The sequence below is a fragment of the Corvus cornix genome, chromosome 5 (assembly GCF_000738735.6).
Source record: "Corvus cornix cornix isolate S_Up_H32 chromosome 5, ASM73873v5, whole genome shotgun sequence".
Taxonomy (NCBI): domain Eukaryota; kingdom Metazoa; phylum Chordata; class Aves; order Passeriformes; family Corvidae; genus Corvus; species Corvus cornix.
In genome coordinates, this window is record NC_046335.1 from 11,661,194 (window position 1) to 11,677,516 (window position 16,323).

The 16,323-nt window shown below is 43.4% G+C and overlaps 1 protein-coding gene and 1 long non-coding RNA gene across 5 annotated transcripts; one reads left to right on the forward strand and one right to left on the reverse strand.

The window, feature by feature from the left end:
- Window positions 1-282: 282 nt before the first annotated feature.
- On the reverse strand, window positions 283-5,926 carry LOC120410066. The gene is made up of 2 exons (XR_005602018.1): window positions 5,460-5,926; window positions 283-5,003 (listed from the first exon to the last, which is right to left on the reverse strand). It is a non-coding gene; the product is annotated as an uncharacterized LOC120410066 (long non-coding RNA).
- On the forward strand, window positions 4,872-14,292 carry SLC25A29 (solute carrier family 25 member 29). Of its 4 annotated transcripts, XM_039552800.1 has the most exons (5): window positions 4,935-4,988; window positions 6,566-6,609; window positions 8,615-8,649; window positions 11,184-11,267; window positions 11,913-14,292. In XM_039552800.1, exon 5 carries the CDS (start codon window positions 11,946-11,948, stop codon window positions 12,654-12,656), a length of 711 nt encoding a protein of 236 aa, XP_039408734.1. In that variant the 5' UTR covers window positions 4,935-4,988; window positions 6,566-6,609; window positions 8,615-8,649; window positions 11,184-11,267; window positions 11,913-11,945; the 3' UTR covers window positions 12,657-14,292. The 4 variants fall into 4 exon arrangements, with proteins under 4 accessions (XP_039408731.1, XP_039408732.1, XP_039408734.1 ...); XM_039552797.1 differs by lacking the exon at window positions 8,615-8,649 and having other exon boundaries at window positions 4,872-4,988; XM_039552798.1 differs by having other exon boundaries at window positions 4,934-4,988; window positions 6,566-8,649.
- Window positions 14,293-16,323: the final 2,031 nt, after the last annotated feature.

Here is a 16,323-nt window from a genome sequence, read left to right on the forward strand (position 1 = left end):
TGCATTTTTCTGGGTAACATGATGAGTGCTGAAGTTGTGATGATGCAGCAGTGTGTTACCTTAGAAGTTGAGGAAGGGTCTGAGGACAGAAGGCTGTATGAAAGAGAATTCTCATGCAGAGTAGTCCCAGAGCTGGCCAAGCCCCAGCAAAGCTCTAGGGAGCAAAGAGGAGGCTCCCCCATCCACCACCCATTCCCATTGTAGTGGGACCTTTCTATTGGGACATGGCCAATTGTTGATGCCAAATTTACAAGCAAACAGAAAGATTTTGAAACACCTGAGTCAACAATGTATATTTTATTGCATGCCATTTCCACCAGAATTTCTACAAGTTTATCACAATTCCGCATTTCTGTTCCTTTCCTACATCATTCTGCCCGCTGCCCTTTTGCTTCATGTTGTACTTACCTGCAGTGTTTATTCTGTCACACTGCTTGCTTCTCTGCCTTGTTCTGTTCCCTTCCCTAGTCTCCTGATCCCCTTGCCCAGGTTTCAGTTTGGTGTCACAGATTTTCCCTGGGTGCCATCGGGGACAGCAGACAGACAACAGGGTCACTTCTTGCCACAAGAATGAGGAGAAACCTCTGCTATCTCACCCCTCCAGCACTCTCTGCAAAGCCTCTTCCACCTAAAAGACAATGGGACAAAGGGAAGAGGTTCTTTGAAGGATTAGCTTAAGTTATAACCTTTTCTCTCAGACACATGGCAGTGCAGCTGCTGTACATGCTGGTAGACTCTACATGTTTCCCAAGTTGCTCTTGGCTCTTTCTTTTCTGACTTCTTTATTTTAAGGGCCTGTATTTCACCATCCAGCAGGGAAGCTCACTGCTCCCAGAGAAGAAGAAAGCAGGAAAAGCACAACCCCTCGCTCCAGCACTCCAGAGGATGCATCCCAGCAGTCATAAATTACGTTTGGAACAGCCTTAGCAGAATGAAAAGGAAGGCGGTCACAGCTGAGCCAAATCCATGGAGCCTGAAGGGCACAAGAGTCCCCATAGGCATCTGAGTCATGCTCTGAGCCAGAGGCATGACACACCAACAAAGTGGACACAAGATCAGACACAGCTTTTGAAATATCTAGGAAAATGGCCTGAGTGAAGAGGGGAACCACTAAATCTGGGTTTCCTTCACTGTCAGGTCAGGTGTCCCTTCCAAAACTGTATCTATACTGCATACATAAGGGCCTGGATCAATATTCAAAATGCTTGATCTAAGAAATATTACCAAACTATAAGAGCTCCAATACTTCCTTCCATTCATCACACAAATACAAGCATCTATATTGACTCGCTGTCCCACCCACACACAAGATTAATAAACTCATCCACATTCACGCAGCGTTGCCTCACAAGTGTAGCTTGAACTGAAAACAAAACAAAACACCAAGCAAGAAAAAAGAACAAAAGAGAAATTCCCCACTGGGACTAAAGCCATGCTCATGCCTTAGTGAACCAGCCCTGGACGTCTCAGACTTTTTACCAACAAGCCCTTGATGTTCTCTGCACTTGTATATAAAGTGCCCCCCACCCCCTCTGAAGTGCTCCCATGGGGTTCAGTAGCACTGAATAAAACATTCTGTAATATTAAATAAAGCGTATTAGGAACAGCTCAAGCATACAGGAAGAAGACAGGGAGATTGCAACAACCTGGGAGGGGCTGCACAAACATCAACAGCAGGATTAGAATTCAAGTGATCTTGACAAACTGGAAATACAATCTGGAAAAAGCAATTTAGCATGAACACCTAGGAATGACCTGCAAGGTCAAGGTAGGGAACATTGTGGCACACAGCTGATCTACTGGAAGGGACATGGCTCACATCATGTGTCACAGGCTGCCCATAAGCGAATAATATCATGTCATGTTATGTTATATGTTATGTTATGTTATGTTATGTTATGTTATGTTATGTTATGTTATGTTATGGCTCTTGTGAATATCTGGTCCCATATTCAGATACATGAGCAAGAGTGCTGTCTGCAAATACCCAAGATAATCTCCCAGAACTCACTCAGCAAGGCCTTAGGGCGTGGTTCAAGGAACTCCACATCAGCTGAGGAAAGAGCGGGATAAGAAGGTTCAGAGATCAGAAGATAATTATTAATATAATTTAGAGAAGAAAAAACTAAGATTGAAACCATCTTCAGGTAACCTAGAAGTGCCTACAAAGAGAGAGGAAATATTTTCCCTGACCATTGTGGGCAAACATTAGAATTACAAAACCACTTCTAGTAGAGAAGGTAATTCCTCTGAGGCAGACTGCTTGGGAGGTCAGAGGATTTGAGTAACAGATTAAAACCACTTTAGCAGGAACCTTTTAGGCCAAGCTGATCCTTCCAAGGCTTGTGCTACAAGACAGATACGTGTAACATCCGGATTTTCACCTGCAGAGCTCTGCACATGACTGTAGCTCTGCCCATGGATCCAAGGTGTGCAAGATTCACAGAAAGTCACTTCCACTTATACCTGCATAAAATGCTTAAGGAAAAACGACCAATCAGGGATTCCTGTCTGTTCTCAAGTACTGGCTGCAGGTGTGTGAGTTCAGTAAAATCTAAGGTTCCTGTTAGGAGGTGGGATAGAGCAGGAGTGGGCAGCTCCCAGAGCCACTGATGCTGTGTCAAAGGGCAGGACCAGCCCATCTACCTGCTCTCTAATACCAACTGGTCATCCCCAGGTAGGACAGGTATGTGAAAGAGGGAACTCAAAGCATCCTAGAAACACTTTGGTTCTTGATTCGATTTGACAGCTTTTAGGGATGAGAAGGAATCCAAATGAGTATTGGATTGGAAGAAGATATGGGGAATGTCAGGGATTTATTGAATGTTTTGCATTTACACTTGGTCTGCTTATTAATTGTAATGATGGTCCAAGAGCTGCTAAATATGGGACAGGTTCTCACTTTTTTCCTCTAGTAGTAGTTTCAGACCTCTTGTCTTTGTTTATTAGTTTGTGTGCTTTCTTTGCACAGAGGGTAAAAGCTGGATTGATTTTTGATGTGCTATTCCACTGCAAGATTTTATTGACTTTGTATTGAGCTGCTACATCTAAGAAACAACTGCCATACCATGGAAAACAATTTTTAAAAAAAAGAAAAGTAAAAAATCCATCTGCTTTTCCATTCTGCTTCTGGAATTTACCCTCTAAAAGCTGACTGTGCAGGCCCTGAAGAAGATCCTGTTACTCTAAGCAAAGCTGGAATAGGCTACTTATTGTTCCAGGCCACTGGTCTCGCCTTTCTCAGACATTGCCTGCAGAAATAACGAGCAGCTTAAACAGGGCTCCCTTTTGAAACTGTCAACAGCTTGAGTTCCCCATTTAAAGGCTCTGGCATCAGGGCACCCTGAAGCCAAGCAATGTTAGCAGGAAAGCAGAATTAATACAGAAGAGGAAAAGCCTGCAGGGAGGGGAGAGGCCTCTTCTGCAGGGAGAAGTGCAGCAGTGCTGTGTAAGACTGAGATCCAGGGCTCTGCAAAGGTCACTGGTTTGTGGCTTTTACCACCAAAAATAGGGTTTCATTCCCTCACTTCTGGTTGTGTCATGGGGTCAGCATTTAGCACAAAGCCCATATCAGCTGGTGGTGCAACCCTTCTTCCCCTCTCTGGGACAATATTTCAGGGGGAGTCTGGTAATAGAATCACAGAAGAGTTTGGGTTGGAAGGCACCTCAACGACCATCCAGTTCCAACCCCTCTGACACAGGCAGGGACACCTCTCACTAGACCTGGTTTCTTGAAGTGCCATTCAATTTGGCCTTGAACACTTCCAGGGATGGGGCATCCACAGTTTCTCTGGCAACATGTTCTAGAGCATTGTAAGCAGGTCGAGGGAGGTGATCCTGCCCCCCTACTCAGCCCTGGTGAGGCCACATCTGGAGTGCTGTGTCCAGTTCTGGGTTCCTCAGTTCAAGAGGGACATGGAGCTCCTGGAGTGAGTCCAGTGGAGGGCTACAAAGTTGATCAAGGAACTGGAGCATGTCTCTTATGATGGAGCTGGGCCTGTTCAGCCTCGAGAAGAAACCACTGAGAGGGGACTCAGTCAATGTCTATGAGTATCTGAAGGGAGGGTGTCAAGAGGATGGACCCAGGCTCGTCTTGGTGGTGCTGAGCAAGAGGCAGTGGGCAGAAATCGATGCACAGGAAGTTCTACCTGAACATGAAGAACTTCTTTACTGTGGAGTGACCGCAGACTGGAACAGATTTCCCAGAAATGGTCTGGAGTTTCCCCTTAGTGAAGGTATTCAACAACCACTTGGACACAATCCTGTGCCACGTGCTCTGGAATGACCCTACTTAAGCAGGGAGATTGGACAAGATGACCCCCTGCGGTCCCTTCCAACCTGAGCTGTTCTGTGATTCTGTGAACAAGCTCTCCCTGGAGCTTTCTCCTCTCCACGCTGAACAACCCCGACTCCCTCAGCCTTTCCTCGTAACAGCTCTTACAGGCATTTTACCCCTGTTAAAAGGAGGCACCCCCTCCGAAGACCTCATGATATCAACCACAAGCACTCAGGGATGCCTCTCCCAGGAAGCAAGACCCCCCCAGCCAGCCTCCCCGAACCACCCAAAACAACTCAAACGCTATTAATGAACCACAGCAGGGACGCTCTGCCCCCTCCCCCCACCACCTCCCCAGCCTTCCAAATTTTTTTCAGCCTTTACTTCTGGTTCATGATGCAGCTGTTGCAGAGAAAGAAGTGCCAGGTTGAGGGCGGGGTGGGGGGAGAGAGGGGGCTGCCGAAGGGGAACCCAGTCTCGGCATCCCCAATCCCGGCAGCCGCATCTCCTTCTCGTCCCTGGCCGGGAGCCGCCCCGCACGGCCGCCAGTGGCTGGGGGCGGCCTGGGGGGAGTTGTCCCTCCGCCCCCGCCCCCGGAGGCGCGGCCCGGCCCCTCCGCGGGTAGAAAGGCTGCACGGCGGGCGGGCAGCGCCAGAGTGCGGGGCTCACGCTGCCGGCATGGCTCTGGATTTCCTGGCGGGATGCGTTGGCGGTGAGTGTCGGGGAGCTGCAGGGGGGAAAATAACCATTAAAAAACGGTGCGGAAGGGGGAGAAAAAGGGGAAAGGATAAAGAGAGAAAAGGGGGTGAGAGGAGAATAATAATAAAAGCAAGCAGAATAAAAGCTTAAAAAGGAAAAGGGGCGTAAGGGAAGGAATGTAAAAAGGTAGGAAATAGAGAAGAGGTGGAGAAAGGGATAGAAGGAAATGCTTTTAAAACGCGGAAGAAAGGCAGGCAGGTCGGCGGGGAGGGCTGGGCGCGGCGCTGTTATTTTGGGAGCGGAGATGGTGCCGGGGGCGATGAGAGCGGCCCCCGCTGCAGTCGGGGCCGGGCCCGGGAAGCTCTCGGGGGTCCCGGGGCGTGCGGGCCGAGCCCTCCGCGGCCGCGCCGCAGCGCCGGGGACCGCCCGAGGCGGCCGGGAGGAGCGGGGCAGGGGGTCGGGGGTCTGGGGTGAGCGCCCCTACCTGAGCACAGGGACCCTGGGCAGCCCTAAGATGGAGAGGAGAGAATGCGAACACGCGTCCTGCGCTTCCCCGTGCATCTGCGGCCGGCCTGCCGCCTGCTATTTTTAGCAGTTATTAAATTGTGTTCAGGAGATTTATTCTCGCGTCTTTTCGGGTATTTGCGCTTGCTGTTTTCCTTGCCAATCTGGCAAAGATTTTTTTTTAAAATCCCTTTTTTTAGCGTCTCTTTGGCTTCATCCTAGTGCTCGTTGCCTTCCCTGGATTCCCGCAGGGTCGGCTGTACCGCTGGCCTTTCCGCGCCGAGCACAGTGCACATTGCTGTTGTTCTATCTTGGGCTATGTCGCTGCCGTGCTGGCCTTAACCAACCCGGACTGCACCATCCTGGAGCTGCTGCCACATCTTCCCCGGGAGAGGGAGGGCGGCTATCTTGCCACAAACGTGGGAAAGCTGCACTGACGCTCTTGGAGTTGTCGCTGTTGCCCGCGGCCACTAAGGACTGCTGGGTCGCAGAAGTACAGAGCCAGAGGATTCATTGCTCCAGCCTGTGTGTGCAAAATGCCTCTGTTCAGATTGGTGTAACTAATAGGCCTGCATGTGACTTCTAAAAAGTCCTTTGGTGCTAGGATAAAGCAAAGGGTTTTAGTAATGCATGGCCCTTCTGCAGGGGCTGCTGTCACATCTGGAAAAGGCTGTAGACAGAGAGCTGGGATGTTCTGCTGCCTTTGGAGATGCTTACACAGAGCTATATGTACATGAAATACTGTGCTTTAGAGGAAACCTGCATTTTCTGCCCAGGGGACTTGCCTTGGGCTGAGGCCAGGGGTCATGGCTGCACATTCCATATGGCATGGCACAGTTTGTAATCACACCTCAGTGCCTACCTGGGGCTCAGAGGCTTGACTAGAAGCATAAAGGCACCTGGTACTGGCCTGAAGGACTGGATTGTAGATCTCTTATCTCCTGACTTGGTAGGATGCTCTTTACCTGGTTTGCCAACCATGTTGTGCACTCACACCTCAGACTGGTACTCCTGCTTGGGCTACTGTAGCCCCAGACCTAGGAGGAAAATTCTGAGTAATAACAATGGCAATTTGTTTTGTTTCAGGTGCTGCTGGTGTGCTGGTAGGACACCCCTTTGACACTGTTAAGGTGGGTTGATTATGAAATATATTTGCCTCTAAGTAGAAAACTTAGTTTCTCCAAGGAGTGGGGGAGGAAAAAATATCCCCAGACACTGTAGGAGTGAAAATCTGTGTGGGAAAGCTTGGAGCAATCCTCCACCACCACTGTTAATAGATTTTTTGATCTCTAGCTCTTCAGAAGTGAAAACTTAGTAACATAAACCTTGGCCTTAAACTGCAAGTGCAGTGCAGTAACAATGTGGTATTTGGAAATACAACCTTACATTTAACTAAATTTTGTTCTAAGCTTGCTTCTCTGCAGCTGTTCAACACTAACTGCTAAAACTTCCTCTCCCTGCATTTGTAATTCAAACCCACTTTGTTAGTAGGTTGAAAGACTGTGTTTTGTTTTCCCTTCAAGCTCTGCTATTACTCCTTAATTTGTAGCACTAGCCAAAGGGTGGAAGTCAATAAAAATCCACAGTATGAAGCTTGTCTGGGGGCTTTTTCCTCCAAGTATTATTATACATTTTTCTAACTTTCCAAGTTAAAACTGATTTTTCTGATGGTCTGTTAGTTGTGTGTGTTAAGCATACTTCAGCTACTATAAATACAAGATTTGACATCTCCTGGAGGGTCCCTCAGCCAGGGCTCTCAGGAGTCCAAGCCCATCTTTCAGAATGGAATGACAATTTAAGTCATCTTTTGGCAGCCTTACCCAAAGTCTTGCGCTGGAAGAATAGAAGAAGGGATATCAATGTATTCCTTGCTAAAGTAATATATCGGGTCACTTGACTGCAGCAGACAGCATGCCACATAGTAAATCTGTATTTGGAACACCTTTACCTTGCTGAATTTAGATATTCAAAGACTGTGGGCTGATAGTGTTACCAAGGACCCCACCATATATTCTGTATTCCAGTGCACGGTTAATTCAATACAGAATTCCCAAGCTAGTGGATATTGGTCCTCCTTGCAAGCTTGCAGTGCAAGCTGCTCAAACAGCAAAATCTGTCTTTTTGTTGCTAAGAATATGGTAAATTTGACAGTTAAATAATTCAGCTGAGTTCTAGAATGTATTTTCAGGAATGGTATTATCCAGGCTTGCACAATTTTTCTTATGGTGGTACAGGGCCAGCTGTCTTTTTCTCTCCCATCCTGCCAAGTTTTACATGCTTAACTGAAGGTGATGGGTCATTTCATTGAATCCAGCAGAACTACTAAAATTCTATGCTCAGACTAAAGGTAACTATGTGTGGGTTTTTTAGTTGTTTTTTTAAAGTGGAACAGCTTCTACTGTGTGAAACTAAACATTTAACTGTAAAAACTGGGGCTCCCATGCTGGTTTCAGCGGATGTATTATTGCAAAATAGATGTATTGTCTTTGGAAAAAAGCATCTTGCTTTACAACAGAGCAAATAATTTGTTTCTGGATGACTTTAAATTTTTATTGAAATCCAGTGTGGCACATGATATTTTCCATAAGAAGGTATTGTAGGCATTTATCTGTGTTTTGTTAGAGCAAATACTAATGTTTGTGTTATTAGCTGGCATAGTCACCACTGTATGTCGAAAAACTAACCCTAACCACCCCTTAAGGAGGAAAAAAAAAAGATGTTGCATAACTTGTGTATGTATATGTGTTAAGAATTAACTCTTCTCATAGTTCTGCAGTGTTTAAAGGGCTCACTGGTAGTCACCTTAGACTGTGCATTTTTAATATAACTGAACAATGGGAAAGCTACTTAGATAAGCCAAAGTTTTACTTCTGTCTTGGCATTTAAGCTCTTCTTTTTTTTGGCTGGTGCTCATGTTTCACAGAGCGGGGAGGGGGATGGTGGGACACACAGGGAGACATTAAGCCGGTAAAGTCACCCTGCAAAACCTGCAACTGAGCTGATCTCAGAACTGGCAAACTCCTTATCCCTGGTTTGTTGATGTAATGTATAAAATTGCTTTTTTGCTTTTAACTGCCTTTACTTTCTGAGCTAGGGGCTGTCTTCATTAACAGCAAAAGTGTTACTTTGTTGTAGATGACAGATAAGCCTCATCACGGGAGAGTTACCTAGTAAGTATAGCCCAGGTGAACACTTCTGTTTCTCTCAGTCTTAATTTATTCTCAAATGTATTAGTTCAAGTAAAGAACTGAAAGACTTATGAAGCTTTTTCCCTTTTGAGTTTTAAACTGATGCATCCCTCTTGTACAGCTATGGCATGGAGGGAGCGGGGTTTAAATATCCCTTTTTTTAAATGTAGTTTTATTCTGAACCTTCTTTCTGCTATGCATTTCTGGCTGTATACACTCCCACACACAGTGCCTCTAAAACTGAATCTCAGGCACGCTGCTGTTGAGGTCTTATCCACTACATATTTTTGGATGATGTTTTCATTGCTCAAATACTTCTGAAGTCACTGATTTCCCACATTATTAAGTGCTTGGACTGTTTTGGGGATGTGGTGGTTTGGGCTTTTTTTAGTCTTGAGTGCTTTTATAAAAGTCTTTAGTGATGTTAAATTACTGGGGGTTACTACTGGACCTAAAACCTTAGTAACAGTGTTTCCACAAGAAAGAAGCTAGAATACTGGGCAATGAATGGAATAGGTGGATAAACTTTGCACATGATTCATCTTTCCTGTAGTTGTACACACTAAGGAGCTTCTTGAATATGGCATTACCCTGCATGAAAATGCAAGTTTTATGTGCACTCATTGCCTTACGTGGCAGTTTTCTAATGTGGGTACCCTTATGTGACCAGCACTGTGCTCAAGAATAAGAGGTTTTTTTTCATTCTTAGACCTGGAGAGTCAGTACTCTAAATATCCTACCCTACAGCAATGCTTAATTGGTTAATATTTCACAAATTGTTTAGACAAAAATAGTGGAAACTGTATGCCACTAGGAAATTCAATCCATATATGCAATATGACTAATTCTAAACTACTAAACACAAGCAGAAAAGATAAAGTAGGAAGGTTCCTAAGCTGCAAATCCCCCAAAGCCTATACATGTGGAAGTCACAGACAAGATTTGAAACAATAACAGTAAATTATAAATGGAGTAAAACCTTCTGTTTGTGCAAATGTGACAGCTTGTTAAGATTTGCCTTTGCTTGTAGACCTGCTCCTTTAACAGTTTTGACAGTCTGTCTACCCCCCAAAAGTCACTTGAAGTAACAAAGGATTTATTTTCTTTGAATCCTACTGTAAGCCTGCTTTTAATGCTGAGATGTTGCAAGACCCAAGGTGATCTCAGCCTCCCACTGTGGCTAGCATACACTAATGCATATACTAAAAAACGACTGAAAACTAAAGTTCTGATTTACAAAGCATAAAATAACATGTTATAGGAAAAATACTAAAACTGTCAATTTAGTTTTGCTTTGAAGAAAGCTAACTTGAATACAGGATTCTGACAAACCACCTCCATAAATCATTTTCTAGACCCACATATTACAGGTCTTTCATTGTTGTGGTGGTGGTTTTTATTACTTTAGGCAAGCAGATGAAAAAGAATTAAGTTCAGGAATCTTTCACACAGACATGATATCTTTTTCTTTTGCTCAGAATAAGGGACTGAACTTTTTTGCCCTGGAGCTGCTGCAGCAGCATTGAATGGTTGATAAGCATCTTTTCTGAAGAATATTGCAGCCCTCCATGCTGGAGATCAAACACAGATTTATAACTTCATCAATCCACGGAAATCAATGTATTGAGTTTATTGCAGTGTAGGGCTTTGCCTGAGCTAGGTAGAACTGAGACTTTTTAAAAGGGTGTTGAGGGCAAATAAGCATGAAAAAACAAAATTGGAATTTTCCATTAGAGGTTAAAAAGCATCTGGAAAAGGGCCTATCTCCTAAGACCACCAGTTACAGTAGCATCTGTCTCTCTAGCAGAACATACTGTTTCAGTTTTGGAAAAGTTAATTGATAACTAACATTTAAAGGTTTAAAACAGCTGTACCCTCACCAATTGCTTACATTCAGAAGGCTAAAAAAACAAAACAGACTAAAATTTAAAAGGACAAATGGCTTTTTACTCCTTCTTATATGCAAAGACAGACATCTTAAGAGTCACTGCCCTGCTACCCTCTGAAAAAAAAAAAATCAGATGTCAATGAATGGGCCCAAATCTGGCAGTCAGAAACACTGTGGGTATTGTTGAAAGTTTTTATCCTTTTAAAATTATCCTAATCTGGTGCTTGACTTGCAAATAATTTTTTTATTAAATTGTCTCAGTTTTGCACAGGTATTCTTTAGTGTGAACAGAAGTATTCTTGGCAGCTAAAGAAAGTCCCTATTGTAGCCTGTACTGGAAAGCATCTATTTGAAATTCTAGATGGCAATGTACCCTTCCACTTACTGGTTTGCTAAGAGTCACAAGAAGTTAATAATCCTCTTCCCCTCATATTTTCACTCCCAAACTTAATTCAAAACACTTACACAAGATTTTTCAAATTATTGTGCCATATATGGCATTCCAGTGTCCAGCCTGCACTCTTGCATATGCATTGCTATAGCAAATCTCCACATAGGTACAAGGCAGTAGCTTGCCCTTTAGGCTGTTCCTGATGTACGAATTGGTCTCTCACACAACTTTTTATAGGTTCGTCTGCAAGTTCAAAATGTAGAGAAGCCTCTCTACCGTGGGACTTTCCATTGCTTTCAGTCCATCATAAAGCAAGAATCTGTAAGTACAAAATTAATGCTTTGCATATTGTTTTTATCTTTGTATATTTTGGCTCAGGAGGGTGGGGAAGCTGTTTAAAAAAAAAAAAAAAAGACAAATGTTGAAGATCAAGAGATAAAAGTATATCCTGAACCTCCCCTGATTGTACAGCAGATATTATAGTCAGAACTTTGCCAGAAACTTAGTGAAGAAGATCACTAAGTCAGAAGATGGTATTTTGAGGTTAACATTTTGAAGAAAATAAGTTATTTAAATAACTAATTTTCTGAGAATCTAAGCAATGAGTGAAGAAATTGGTGGGTTGTTTTTGCTGCTGAAGCTTTAGGACCATTGCTAAAAGGGTAGCTTCAAGCTTTACATAAGCTATTTAAAAAGAAAAAGTAAAAAAATTGCCAGAAAACTCTTCTCTGGATAGAGTAAGATTATTTTCTGGATGTGTTCCAGCTATATTTTTGTACTGCTAAATTGCTTAAATGTTTGTGTCCCAGGCAGAGATGAAATTTTTATTACAAAACAAGGTGGTCCTGATCTGGCCACTGTTAGAGAGCTGGGGTACAAGGGAGAGCCAGAAGGGCTGTGTTCTGCAGCTTGAGGAGGTTATCCACACCACTGCTAAAAAGGGTTTTTCCTCCTTTCTTCCATTAGGCTTTTGGACTCTATAAAGGTATTGGGTCACCAATGATGGGACTTACATTCATTAACGCGCTGGTGTTCGGTGTGCAAGGAAACACCCTTCGTGCTCTGGGCAAAGACACTCCTCTGAACCAGTTCCTTGCAGGGTCAGCAGCAGGGGCCATCCAGTGCGTCATCTGCTGTCCCATGGAGCTGGCAAAGACAAGGATGCAGCTTCAAGGAACAGGAGAATATAAACTAAAAACGAAGAACTACAAAAATTCTCTGGACTGCTTGATCAAAATCTATCAAAAGGAAGGGCTGAGGGGTATCAACAGAGGCATGGTCTCTACCTTCATAAGAGAAACTCCAAGCTTTGGCTTTTACTTCCTGACCTATGACTGCATGACTCGGTATTTAGGCTGTGAAGCTGAAGACAGTTACGTTATTCCTAAACTGCTGTTTTCTGGAGGGATGTCGGGAATTGTGTCCTGGCTCTCCACCTATCCCATGGATGTGATCAAATCCCGGCTTCAGGCCGATGGCGTCGGAGGCATCACACAATACAACGGCATCCTGGACTGTGTCCGGAAGAGTTACCATGAGGAGGGCTGGAGGGTGTTCACAAGAGGTCTCACTTCCACACTTCTCCGTGCTTTTCCTGTCAATGCAGCTACCTTTGCTACTGTCACTGTGTTCCTAATGTACATGAAGTCAGAAGACAACCTTCCTGAATGTGAACCAGGTCCAGTAATCCATCAGCCTTCCAGTTTGTGAACCTCATCTCTTTGCTGTCTTCATCCAAAGCCCAGCTGGTTGGGTTTTGTTGAACATGAACACTTGACCCACACAAGTAGTGTAGATTTATGCTATCTGTATAAAGAATCCCTAAATGTATCAAATGAGGATTTCATCTCACTACTTGTATAAACAACATCTTGCCTTATTCAGGACTCCATATCAGTAGTATTCAAGTAAGAGAGGGATCTGCCTTTAGAAAGTTGCTGTTGTGGCTCCAGAAGAGGTTCTGGAGAGTGTTCTAGCACCAGAAATTGAGTTTTCTTTCACTCAGGTTCTGAATGACTGAGTTGAGTTGAATGCAGAAATGTTTTCATGAAAGAAATACTCATTTTGTATGTGACAGGAGTAAGTATACTCCTGTAAGGTGAAGAAAGGGGAAGAAGTTTAATGTTGGAGGCATTTTGCAGGTAACCCCAAACTGTAAAGATGTGGACTAGCATTCAGCTAGTCATGTGTTTTACTTTTCCTCTGCTTTTATATGTCAATGGTTTTAGTAGCAACTTTGTTCATACTGATTTGTAAAAAAAAAAAAAAAAAAAAAAAAAAAAATTTGTACCTAAATTACTCCCTGACCTTTTGGCTTCGAATAAATATCTTAAGCACAAAGTTAGCATCTGCACTCAAATGCACTTGTTCCTTTAAATCTCAAGGCTTGTAAGGATTTAGGGAAACTCAGATCAAGTAGGACTGAGGTTATTTGCCTTCACCTCTGTTTCTCCTTTGGTGGGTGCACAGACTGTATTGAGTAGTTCAGCCCTGTAGACTTTGTTCTCTGAAGTTAATGCAACTTTGCACCACTTCTCCCACCATGCTCCATAGCAGCCAGTGATGTACAGAAGTCAAAGTCGTGCCTGTGGTATTGCACAAAATGTTTGTGGGTGCAATGTTAGCTTAGCAGCTTGAAGTACCTTAGAAATGCATACATATTTAGGACTGGAGGTTTCATAGCTTTCCAGAAAGTAGGGGTGTAAGTGTCTGAAATGGTTCCTGTTTAATACACTTGCATTATGAATTTAAAGAATACTGATTTTTATGTATTTAGTTACAGTGCTACTGGAAAGAAGACTGAAAAAGGTTGTAGAGAATTTTCTTGTTACATTAATCTGCTCTGATTTTTTTTCTTTTCTATTTTTTTTTTTAGTCTGTTCAAGAAGAATTGAATTAGCCAAAGAGCTACAAACAGTTATTTAAGATTTGAGATAAAAGTTACACATATTTGGCACAAGTAGCTGTGAGGAAGGACTATATGTGTGTGAGCAGTGTTTTAAAACATATCAAACTAGTTCAGTAAGTACAACTTGTTACACTTTTGGTTGGGACAAGTGCAATATGTGTTTAATTTATATGAATTTTCTAAAGAAGCGTTATTTCATAGTGTTTTGCACTGTAACAAAATATGCTGGAGAAATCTGTAAAACTGATATTTTTTTTATACCTTGAAGGTATGGTGGATGTTTTAGTGCCTACTTGCACTGAGATTCAAATTGAATGTTAAATCTGTCTACTAAGCTGCATATGCACAACAACTCACAGCAAAGACCATTTACACCTTTGTACAGGAGTAAGTAATTCTTGTATATATATTGAGGAAATAAATTTTTTAAAAATTTTGCCTTTGGTTCTTTGAAGTTTGCTTTTTTGTGTTTTACTCAGACGCTTCTTTGTGTTGGATTGAGCTTGCATGAGGGTGGGGTTTCTGGCTTTTGCCAGGGGAAACTTGCTCCATATCTGCCTTCTGTGCACCACTGGGAAGGGCAGGGCCTTGCTCTGGCTTAGGCCCCATCACTGGAGCAAAGAAAGGAAGTTGCCCGACCTCACTTCTTCAAAGTGACCTTTCCTCTACCACAAGAACAATCCTGCTTTTAAAGCCAAAGAGCTGGCCCTATGCTGAGACCCTTTCCGATTCTGTGTTTATTGGTTTAAGCTGTGCTGGTCACCAGCAAGGCTGCACAGTTGTGCCTCTCCTCTGGACTCACTCCAGTAGGTTCATGTCCTCCTCTTCAGAGGTTACTTCAGGTACTAGCTCCACTAATTCATCTTCTTAAGGGCTAGATGCATGTGACTGACACAAACCCTGTCAAGCATCAATTTCCTGGATCAGGAAGGGGAAAGGCCACCACCTCTCCACCTGACCATGACCAGGGTCCGTTCCAGTCAAGTACCTTTTGTTCTCTCAGCGGGAGCAACAACTGTGTTCAATATTGAACTATAGAACAGAAACAAATACTTGGAATAAGCAAACAGTGTCTCCTTAGAAGACTAATACCATTAAAACAGAAAAGGGCTACACAATGTTTTACTTGCAGTGCTTACTAAAGCATTCTTTCCAGAAATTCATCCATCTGGAACTTAAATAATCAGTAGCAGACACTGGCTGTTACTCAACAAGCCTGAGAAGAGGGTAAAGCCAGCTTTCAGCCTAGTCTGATTTCACTTGTGTGAAATCCATGTGACTTCTAACTATCAAATCAAGCTAGACAAATGCCTCAGCCTTTTAAATCATGATACAGTTCTGTCCTGATAGATTTTTGAGATGTGAGCCAATTCAGACAGAACTAGATCCTGCCTTCCCAGATCCTCATTCCCACACCATTATCAAGCAATTCCCCAACAACTGAAGGGATTAAGAAGGTAAAAATCACTGAAAATGAAACTCACTCACTATCCAGTCCCTCTACCCTGCTCTTTCTTAAACTTAGATGGGTCATGCCAGGGTTACAAGTTACAGCCACAACCATGTCCAATTAAGACGAGGGGAAAAAAAGTGACCATGTATAGCACTATATAACTAACTATAATTAAGTTACTATAGTAGAACAACTAGTGTGAAATTCATTTATCATGTCTGTAACATGACAATGTTTTTGTCCTCTCTGCCTTGTCTTTCTCTGCATATATGTAGTGATAGGACAAGGGGTAATGGCCTCAAACTGAAAGAGGGCAGGTTTAGATTGGATATTAGGAAGAAATTCTTCCCTGTGAGGATGGAGAGGCCCTGGCACAGGTTGCCCAGAGAAGCTGTGGATGCCCCATCCCTGGCAGTGTTCAAGGCCAGGCTGGATGGGGCTCTGAGCAACCTGGTCTACTGAAAGGTGTCCCTGACCATGACAGGGGCTGTTGGAATTAGATGATCTTTAAGGTTCCTTCCAACCCAAACCATTCTAGGATTCTATGATACAGCTTATTATTTGGTTCAGGGAAAAGGGTAGCAAGGCATTCAAGGGATGAAAACCTGTCCATTGCAGGTGCCGCACTGGCAGCATACTAAGGAAAAAGACTAAGACACGAATGTAAACGTTAACCTTGCAAAGAAAATATGTGTTAGTTCTTTGAAATTAAAGATATTTTTTTATTATGCTGGAAAACAGGTGTTAACAGTTTAATGTTAGCTGCTGTTAGCCCGATTTTTAATCTGTATATAAAGAACAATTTAAAACCTAGAAGTGTGCCAAACACCATTAGATTAGCAGAATGTGCAGTTAAACCCCTCTTCTGCCAGAAAAACAGGCAGAGAAAAGAGAAGCTTACCCAAGGCAACATGCCCTATCAAACACCACAGCCATGGAGACAGATGAAGGATCTCTGTGCCTCTGGGAGGCACAGCAAGAGATCAGGGAAGCAGAGAACTTGCTGGGCCAAACCT

What these genes read in the sequence shown, in the direction of transcription:
- SLC25A29 (XM_039552797.1), top strand. Translation starts at nt 4,955, where the DNA reads ATGGCTCTGGATTTCCTGGCGGGATGCGTTGGCG. An exon ending in CCTGGCGGGATGCGTTGGCG is followed by an intron (nt 4,989 to 6,565) that starts GTGAGTGTCGGG and finishes GTTTTGTTTCAG; the next exon opens with GTGCTGCTGGTGTGCTGGTA. An exon ending in CCATCATAAAGCAAGAATCT is followed by an intron (nt 11,268 to 11,912) that starts GTAAGTACAAAA and finishes TTCTTCCATTAG; the next exon opens with GCTTTTGGACTCTATAAAGG.